Genomic DNA, 10,181 nt, shown 5'->3' with positions numbered 1-10,181 from the left:
ATGTTCTTATTAGGGTTTATTTATTCTGTTGGTCTTCTTTGACTATTTCTTCTGTGTCACTGATCAATGTGTAATTTTCTTTTTACCTGTACAGGGACCTCTTCTTGTCCAATCACCTCACCGTCTGGCAGTGGGACCGTCTCCTCATAGTAATAATCAGTCTCTGTAGGGGTGTGGCCAGCCTCGGAATATTCAGTGTCTACATCCTGATTGGTCAAGTTGACAGGAATTGGGGAGCAGGGAGGAGGTAAGCAGATTTGATTTGAAGAGCGAGGTTAGTTCAAAGTCTGCTTGTAAGTGATGATGAGTTAAAAGAAGAAAATGGAACACATCATAAAATTGTGGTTGCCAGCGGCAAAGACATTTTTACAGGCAACTCACATTTTTTAAGTTGTAAAGATCCATTTTGAAAAGAAATTTCAGGTAGGTTCAGAATCTCAATAACTATAAATGTTGCCATATGCAAGATTTAGGGAGTCACTGAGACTACTTTTCTGAGATTTCTTTTCATTGTATTGTTGAACAAGTTTTGCCTTTTAAAGCTCACAAAGCCAAGATTCATTAAAGGGTGAAGTCTGCTCTTATTGGAAGTAGGACTGAGAGTCTCTATCCATCCCTTAAGATAAAAACATCATAACTTGATGCTTTGGGATGTCTAGTTTCACCCAAGACCAGAAAACAGAGAGACAACCCTAATCAACAGCCTCACAGAACATTGTTCAGTTACTTCAATGTAACAGTTAACACAAGCTATAAATTCTCCAGAATCCATTAATGACCATGAACCTCCCAGTGTTTCTCTAACTTGAATCACGTTAGCTTCATAGTAGACTACACATTAAATTAAATTTAACATCTAATGAAAGCACATTTAAAGCTTGCTTTTTACTTTCTGTGAGGCTGCTTTATTCATATTTAATACAAAATATATCTAGAGACAGGGAAACAGGTGTCAGAGAGAAAACACAGGTACTTAAAAAACAGAGAGAAAATGAGAGTGAAAGGGGGAGTTTTGTTGTGTTGCTTGTGTATAGAATGTGATAGTATTTGTGTTTTCTCAGGTTTAGTTTTTGTGCCATAGCAATCCATGCTCATTCATTTGATCGGTACGTTAATGGTTTCCCCCCGAAAAGAAAGAGACGGAGTGCTGGAGTGTATTCAGATTCTGAGATCCAGTTTCAGCAGCTGGAAGGTAGGAGTATGAAGTGAAGTAAAGAACAATGAAACTGTACAATTAGCCATGCTTCAATGTGCACCGCTGTATCATATCATATGGAGAAGTTGGGGTGATCATGAAGATCATATGATATATAAACAGAGGAGAAGGCACCCAGCTTGGTATTAACCAACTTCCATTCTGAAGACCAGACTGTCCACCATCAAGGATTTACCTCAAAATGTATACTGCCAGTCATCTATTGCAAGATCAAACTTTTGAACCCCCAAAATGGTAAAATTCAAAACACACAAAAATTTGTTGCAGACCCTGAATGGTGGAAAGATCTGGCAACCAGGTGGGACAGCTGGGACATACCACTCTGGCCATTCTGACCCAAACATGGGCCCTCCTGTTGTACCTGTTGATAACCGTTGGTAATTTTCTTCTGTGAGACTGCAGTTCCACTCAGCACAGTCTTGCCAAAGGGTGGGAAGGGTTTGTGTTGGGATTTGACATTAATGTCCACCAGCACCTTGGATTTCGTGGGTCTGGGTGGAGTAGGCCGAACAGGGGCAGGTGTTGGAGCTACTTTCTTTGGGATGGAAACCTTTTCGACCACTTTCTTCACTACTTTGCTCACCGGTGATTTGACCAGAGGGACCTTGGTGACCACAGTTTTAACTTTGACTTCTTTGACCTCTGCCTTTACTTGAGTTTTTGCTGCTGGAGCTTTGGTGGCCACGGTCTTTGCCATTTTTGTAGGTTCAGGTTTTGATGCTTTTGTGGGTTTAGGTGCCTTTGTAGCTTCTACTTTGACAGCTGATTTAGCTGCACTGACCACAGTCTTCTCTATCTTTTCTACTTTAACAACTTTTTCAGTCTTTGCTTTTGTAGTGGTTTCAATTTTTGCCTGATTTGCAGCACCATTACTAATGGCTTTCTTTTCTACCACAGTAATAACTTTGCCATTGCCATTAGCCTTAGCCTCACCATTGACTTTATTTTCAGCTTTTCCATTAACTTTGACTTTAACCTCTTTAACTTCAATGGTAGTTTTACCATTTCCATTGGCTTTCTTCTCTGCTGTAGCTTTGCCATTTCCATTATTCTTAGACACAACAGTGGCTTTTCCATTTCCATTGGCTTTCTTTTCTGCTGAGGATTTTCCATTTCCATTACTACTGACTTTCTTCTCAGCTACAACCTTGCCATTGCCATTCACTTTGGCCTGAGCTGTAGGCTTGGCATCAACTGTAGCTTTGCCATTGCCATTTGTTTTTGCTACAGCGGCTTTTCCATTGCCATTACTATTGGCTTTAGCGGCACCATTTGCTTTCTTTTCAGCAACTGGTTTACCATTGCCGTTCTTAGCTGGGGCAGCTGTGGGTTTAGATTTAGCTGCTGCTGTTGGTTTGATCTTAGACAAGAGGATCTCTACTGCAGTGGGCTTGGCTTTGGATGGCTTGGCTGTGGAAGACTTTGGAGCTTTGGTGGGCATAGGCAACTTGACTACAAGTTTGGATGGTCCAGTCTTGGCCGGCTTAGCTGGAATGGGTTTCAGTTTGACAGGGGTGGATTTAGTCGGGACTGCTTTTCCATTGAGCACCTTCTTCTATTAGCCGTAATTATTGTTTGGTTGAGATGTTGTTTAGTATGTAAAAGTGCATATTGATAAATATAGTGAGAGAGAGTGGAGGAAGACAATGATACATGGAAGGGTTGGGAGGGGGATGAAAAGCACAAACAAGGGATGGACAGAAGGAGAGAGAAAGACAAGAGTGGATGTTTTGAGAAACAATGACATAAAGATGGCCAAGGCTTGGATGATTTACTGAGACTGTACAGGCATTACTGGATACAGCAGATGATTATTACAAGTTTTAAAACAGTAAGCAAAAATACAAATGAAAAAAGTACCAGCACTTAAACAAATTCAAAATGCAAATTTCATGTCTTTTGAGTTTTTTTTTGCTGATCTCTCCAGTAATGCCATTCCCAATATTAAATGACAAAGCAGCATCTTTGTGCTAATATGAACTGGAGCCTGTGGTTTGGCAGAGGCACTGAGGGTGTGACTGGTCAGGTAAAGCTGATGCTGAACATTCACACACTGTACAGGCATACACACAATACACACACACACACACAGAGACACACAGAGTTTATAATGCACTGAGCAGTCAAACTGCAAGATAGAGAAGGTTAGTGCTATTTAGCCATGCAAACGAAGGAGCGTGGATGCCAGGCTAGAATGCAAATGCATGTTAGTCAAATAAAACCACTAAATGAAAACAGCAGTACATGATTAATTGGTACTACTCATACTGCTATAATATAAATACATGCAAATTAACATTGTAAACAAACTGACAAAGATTTCACCCAAATAATATAGTTTGAAGGAAAAACAAGCCATCATCGTAAATATAAACTTCTTAAATATGCAATACAGAACACAAACAGACTTAAAGGAGACAGAATGTGGAATGCATCTCTGTCATGTATGCCATACAAAGGTCAGATGTACAACCATGAATGCATATACCAAGACAAAAACATGTGCATTGATATTCCCATGTTGAGAAGAAAACTGATAACGCAGAAGTACAGTAGGTGCATGCGGTGACATCCTCCAAGACAATTATGAAATCATGCAAGTAACAAGACAATACAGACACATGCCCTGGTCAAATAGTATTGCAAATCTGTGTTTTTTTGTGATCAACTGTGAAGCCAAATAGGTGTGGTTTATCATAAAAGACTGTGCCAGAAAATTTTATTCAAACAATCACAGGAAAGCATTTGAAAGTAAATTTGTGATTACAAACTTAACACCCATCTTGTGACAAACTTAATCTATATTGTACAGAACATTTACAACGACTATTTGACCAAGATCAGTTTAAGAAAAGGCTACTCTGGCACATTCTTAAGTTTTTCCTATGCTAAGTTGTATTTGCATGGCCTCCTTTCTTAACCTTTTGTCAACGGTCTCCAAACATGCCAAACATAAACATAAACTTGGTCTCTTTAAATTCTCAAAAGATTTTTCCTCTATTTGGTGGAACAGGATATGTGAAGAAGGATTAAAGATTGAAGTAGAGAAGATTGTGAGAAAAAGTGTACGTGGGTCTAACAAAACAGCTGCACCTACACCTCCCCAGTGCCCCCACTTGGCCACATCCGAACACACATACATAAATGACAACATGTAAATTACATGAGAACAAAAAATCATCAGGAGCAAAGGTAAACCTGTGTGATGGAGACGGTAGAAACGGATGTGTTAAGGGTCAATGTGGATTAAAGAAAAGGTGAAATGTGAATGAAACAAAGAAGGTATGGAGTGATGAGGGATGAGAGAGGCATATGGAATGCTAAACGTGAAAATGTATATTTTCAAACATTTTAGGAAAAGTAAATTTAGTTGACGCTGAAATATTCAGCAAGCTAAACCTATATATTATGAATTAAGCCATTATTGCTTTAATTACCCTTCTCTCACTCTCATTCTCCTTTCCTTCCACAAACCCTGCTTGGGTTTTCCGTCTCTCTTGCTCCCTCTTTACCTGTTGATTGGGGTCCCCAGGTTGGGGAGAGGGGGACGCAGAGGAGGAGGGAACGCCTGTTGTTTCCTCATAATAATAGGGGTATTCACGGTCATCCTGCTCCTCATCAAAGTACTGAGAGAGATGTGGGGTTTGAAAGATTGAAACATGGGAAGGGTGGGTTGGCGGAGGGGAGGAAGATACATTAAAGCAAGAGGAATGGAGGGAGATAAATGCATGAAGAGGGGGAGAGTGGATTTCCAAGGGGAGGTGAACAGGGTTTGCAGAGGACACAGGTACAGCAAGAGGGGGAAAAATAAAACATGGTGATAGGCAGCAAGAGACAGCAAAGGAGATGATAAAAAAATGCAAAGCTTTTATTTTTACATTCATCAGAAGGAGTCTGTGTTGCTGGTTAAGATGTTGATATCAAAAATGTCCATATATACACAGACGACCTTGATGAAGCAAAAAATAAAGCAATGGGTGTAGCCAATGAATAAAACCACACTGATTTATATTCATTCAAAAAGCAGTCATTTCAACAGCATCAACATGACAGGGTTTGGGACGCAAGGTGTTGGAGCTCTGTACAGTGACTGATACAATTTGTATTGACTGGTCCGACATGCAGGCTTATAAAACAAAGGTCATGTACTTTGGATGAATGAATGCAGATGAAAAATCACTTGCTAGTTCAGCTCTTTGCTGGTGTCAGGGAACTGTCAGCTCCCAAATATCAGTATGTTCTTGAGAGAAAAAGAATGAGGGAGAGCTTGCAAAGCTTAATGTAACGTGCACAACCAGTCTCAGTAAGCAAAGAGGCTCCACCTTAAGCCATCTTCATGCCAAATACTAATATGTCTCAATTTAACCAGAGAACCAATCAGAATTTAACTTCATTTGCATGTTTTATGTTCTGGACAAGTTCTCTTTCGTTCAATCCATGGGAAAAAATTGGGAAAGACACTGATGTTGGCTTGTATCATCCTCTTTCCCCTACCTTTCTGTGTTCCATTGCAGTAGAGCAAAACAAAAGTGACAACTAGTTCACTGCTGTAACAAATCAAGCTTGTGTTTCTCCAACACGAAGGGTATGAAATGATGGAAATGTACCTATTCATAGAGGTGTAGTTAGGGAAAGGAATGAGATGACAATGCCTCTGCTCTTCTTTAGTTACTCCAGGGACACACAGACCGAGGAGGTGAGGAGGAAAGTGGATGGATACAAACTGTTGCTGATGACGGGGATGCGTGAGGAAGACAGAAAGGGAGAGCAGCACTTTGATGACATTATCAGATGACCCAAATTAAACCTGAGGACTTTTTTTCATTTTCAGTGGACTTGTGCATTTAGTGTGGCCGTTGCCACACTATCAGACCATATTTTCATGTAGTGTAGCTTTACTAACACATGGAAACAGACTCTTCTTGTACAGACTGAATGTCTATGTCTTTAGCTAATGTCTTTAGCTAACGCAGACATAATGCATTTAGGGACATTTTTTCTGCACCAGTTCACAAGTTGAGAGAGTTAATTAGAGTCAATTAAGAAGATTCCTAACTGACTTAGGGTTAGGTGACCCAGGAATATCTAAGTGACAGCAATGATATGATAAGACCTTTTCAATTTTTATGTTTTAGCACTTGTTGCTTTTTCCTAAATTCTCAACATTTCTCTTCATATTATTCCTTTATCTCACGGCTGGTGAAAAAAAAACAGTGGTGAGAAAAGAACAAAACATTCACATTCAGATCCAGTGAATATTTCTTTGTTCATTTTCCTTCGTCAAGTAAATCATCTTTTTAAAAGTGCCACTGAAAAGGAGAACAGAGTCCACAGGTTCTGTTTTGGTCTGCTTTATTGGAGCTACAGATGAGCCTATAATTTTATGAATGAGTTAGCATAGTGCTGATGATTTTAGGTTATCTGCTCTGTAATGGATGCTACTCAGTAGTCATTGGGACTATGGAATTTGTGTGTGTATTTACTTTGTGTGAACAACTGACACATATAGCAGTTACTTTTTTAAGAGGTGTGAGTGAAATGTAAAGGCTGGTTACTGTACCGTTGTACCCTGCGGGTAGGTTGTACAAGATAGTTATTCACTAAGAACGTTACTTGTTGATTGACTTATTCATATGTCTGCATATACGTCTGTGTATGAACTTCTGTTGTGGGGGTGTTACTCACGTATGTGTTGGGGTCCTGAGCCTGGGTCTTGGGCAGTGGGGAGTCACAGTCAGGGCTGTAGTGTTCACAGAAGTCATAGGCAGCCTGGGGGTTGGAGGCAATCAGCAGTTGCTGGATATCTCCCTGTGAAGAAGAGAAAAAAACAGATCAACAAAAAACTGAACAGCTGCATCATCTATTATGGGACTTAGTGAAAACTTCTAAAGTATTAAGTATTAATGTTTTTAACTTTTCACTTGTAACTGTGTTAACTGACCCAAAAATGTAAAAACACTAGAGCTGCACAATTAGTTGAAATATTACTGAAATCGCAATATAAGTGCAATACGACCTGGCCTACAAATCTTGATCTTCAGGTGTAAGAAAACATGTTTGTTTGATATATACCCAAACAAATCGCAAAACATAACACAATCGCAATATCTGTCAAAATAATCGCAATATGATGTTTTTACCATTTTGCGTAGCCCTAAAAAACACATACCAAAAACACCAACAAATATATGAATATAATATTTACCTATTCAAACTTTTGTCCCTTGCAAGTTATGCCTATCAAGGTCCTCACCTGGAAAACCTCTTCATCAAGCAGACGGGCTCCGAACACTGTGATGCCATTGGTGTCAACCTCTGCGTTGTTGCCACGGGGCAGGGGACGGGTCATCTTCTTCTTGCAGTCCAGCAACAGTGTCACGTTTTTCTTTGAAACAGAGAGAGCGATGCGGTGCCACCTAGAGACAAGGAGGAGGAAACAAAGGCGAATAAATGTGTAATGTGACTACAGGCCTAATTAAAAAGATATCAGATCAACCCTCAAATCCCATGCACATTCAAATCAGTCACTCACAAAGATACTATTCCCAACCACTCACAACCACACAACCCCAATCGTGTCATCTCAACCAGTCACAAACTGGTTGTTGCTGGTTACTGACTTGCCATCAGCCAGGTTGACGCCTCTGAACAGTGGGTAGTCCTCAGGGGCTGGCTTGCCGTTCTGGTCCTCGTACAGGAAAACAGGTGAGCGTCCCAATTCGATGCCCAGCTGCTGGATGCCCTGCTCGCTGTAGATGGAGAGGAGGAAGGCCTGGAGACCAGCCTGGGCCTTAACCAGAGCCATGATGGAGAAGTTCTCTGGGAACTGACCTATTGATGAGGGAAGGAAGGGCAGGGAGGAGAGAGACAATGAAAGAAGGAAAGGGTTTGATCATGAACATGGGTCATTGGCTTGTAGGTATTTTACAAGGACAAAAATTAGGAAAAGGAGGCAGTCACATAAAAAGGAGACAAAAAACGGTACACAGGAGGACGGAATGTAAACTGAACTGGAACTTGCACCAGGTGATTTATTTATCAGTAGAAAAAGAGAATAGGTTTCAAGCAGGACAGATGGATGGTTGGGGAAGGAAGGGACAAGAATGGAGTCGTAGTGCAGGATGAGAGGTAAGATGAGAGCTTTAAGTGATTAAAGTAAGAGAACTGTGTCAGGATCAACTGATTTTAGAAATATCAGAATATATCCCCTTGTGAAGCTGGCACAGATGATGAGGACACATAATGACAGGTGGGCAAAGCTGGAGAAGGGAGGCTAAACCTCAGAATGAGTTGAAAATCAGCTTTGACATTTGACGATTTCTTCAAAACCACATAAGTGCTACTTTCTCTTTTTTCTCCTTACTCTTGGGTGTCAGACAGTATACTAAAGTTAATTTGTTATGGCTCTCCCACACAGTTTAACTGAGCTCCTGCATTGCAACACATAATTATACTTTATATCCATGAGGAATCTAGCATAGGGCACAATAGCCTCACTTAACTCAGCTCAGTTTAAAATACATCCAAATGTATGTAGCAACCTATAAGTCTAATTATAGGTTTCTGCACTATGGAAATCATAGTAAATATGTTAAATAGGTTTGTATGTATATGTACTTTTTAAAAGTTTAACCCATGGCTCAGTCTGCTTCATTACCAATGACAGTTTCCTAAGAAAGTATCCACTATAGCCAATGGTGTTGTTATGGATACCACTGTGCAATCATTTTGAGGCTGGTTAAACTGTTGGGGACCTGTGTTGTAAACCTGTGCGTTTAAGGTGTCTGGTTTGAACCAACAAACACCTGCAACTTGCAAAATAATTAGAAACCAGTAATAAATGTTGTGTTGTGCAGTCTGAAAATACATACATGCACAAACAATTTTAACAACAACTTTTTGTGGTAAATACTATACCAAAATAAAAGTAAAATTCTAACACCCAAATTTCAGACCTATTACTATTACTATATATATATATATACTATTCCATATTAGTATATTATATACTATATTTACTTGGGAATAACTGACATTGCCATAGTGGCAAGATATCACAGCATGTGACAGATAGACAATTAACCTTATGGCAATTTACAGAGCAGTCTCCTCAAATACTCAAATGACCTGATTTCCAGTCTAGCTGAGGCCTACCTGAAAACAGCTGCTTGGTGGGGGCAGAGATCTGGGCCTTTTTGGTGATGCGGTAAGCATGATCGGGGGTGCCGGAGCGACGGGATGTGCAGAAGCCAGGGACTTTCTTCACGCCCTCGGGGAGAGAGGGAACCTGCAGAGCCCGCAACACATCCACTGGGTCTGAGGAAGAGAAGCAAGAGCAGAACATTTTCATTAGATCTCTTAACAAACAACTTATTAGAATAGTCGCCATGCGTGACACAGCAGCTTAATTTGATAAGTTAACAAATTAAATGTCAAAGCTGAAACTTCCCCAGAAATTCTGTAATGTTACATCAGTAAATTACACATATTCACCAATAGTCCAGCTTGTCTGGAAAACCTAAAATACAACATCTAACTCTTTAGTTCTACTTTTTGTATCACTTTATGGGGCTATAAAGGTGTACATGTAGCAAAGCTGTTATGTGTAAATGGATGGAAATGTTGCAGCTCTACTTTATGAGTTATACAGATATCCTGTGTATTTGCATAAACATGCAAACAATTACCCACATACGTACATCAATAACAGCCTAATTTTACATTTGTTTCATGCTGATAAAGACAAAGAAAAATAGATATTTTAATTACAATATTTTAGAAAAAAATCACAAATCATGGTTTTAGGGGAGCTTGTGTCTTATTAAGAGGGGCCAAGCTCCCTCTGGCTCCCTTGTAGTTCACACCTGGCTTTTCAGAAGGCCCATCATCCTACAGGCTCTATAGAAATCACTATAAAGGTCAAGATTTTTTAAAGCTTACTCCTATACTCCTGAAATGTTGCAGA

General features: G+C 39.9%; 1 protein-coding gene across 1 annotated transcript in view; it reads right to left on the bottom strand.

The window, feature by feature from the left end:
• col11a2 (collagen, type XI, alpha 2) overlaps window positions 1-10,181 on the bottom strand; it is a 56,569-nt gene that overhangs the window by 22,738 nt on the left and 23,650 nt on the right. Inside the window, exons 4-10 of the mRNA XM_035681892.1 lie at window positions 9,371-9,532; window positions 7,837-8,047; window positions 7,470-7,632; window positions 6,902-7,024; window positions 2,361-2,771; window positions 1,578-2,069; window positions 93-206 (exon numbers count right to left, since the gene is read on the bottom strand). Coding sequence (XP_035537785.1) covers window positions 93-206; window positions 1,578-2,069; window positions 2,361-2,771; window positions 6,902-7,024; window positions 7,470-7,632; window positions 7,837-8,047; window positions 9,371-9,532 — 1,676 coding nt within the window. The remainder of the gene's footprint in view (window positions 1-92; window positions 207-1,577; window positions 2,070-2,360; window positions 2,772-6,901; window positions 7,025-7,469; window positions 7,633-7,836; window positions 8,048-9,370; window positions 9,533-10,181) is intronic.

The sequence above is a fragment of the Morone saxatilis genome, unplaced genomic scaffold (assembly GCF_004916995.1).
Source record: "Morone saxatilis isolate NCDOM2014 unplaced genomic scaffold, NCSU_SB_2.0 Contig9, whole genome shotgun sequence".
In the NCBI taxonomy this organism is placed as follows: Eukaryota; Metazoa; Chordata; class Actinopteri; family Moronidae; genus Morone; species Morone saxatilis.
The sequence above is the reverse complement of the archived record's forward strand: the minus strand, read 5'-3'. Positions and strand labels throughout refer to the sequence as shown.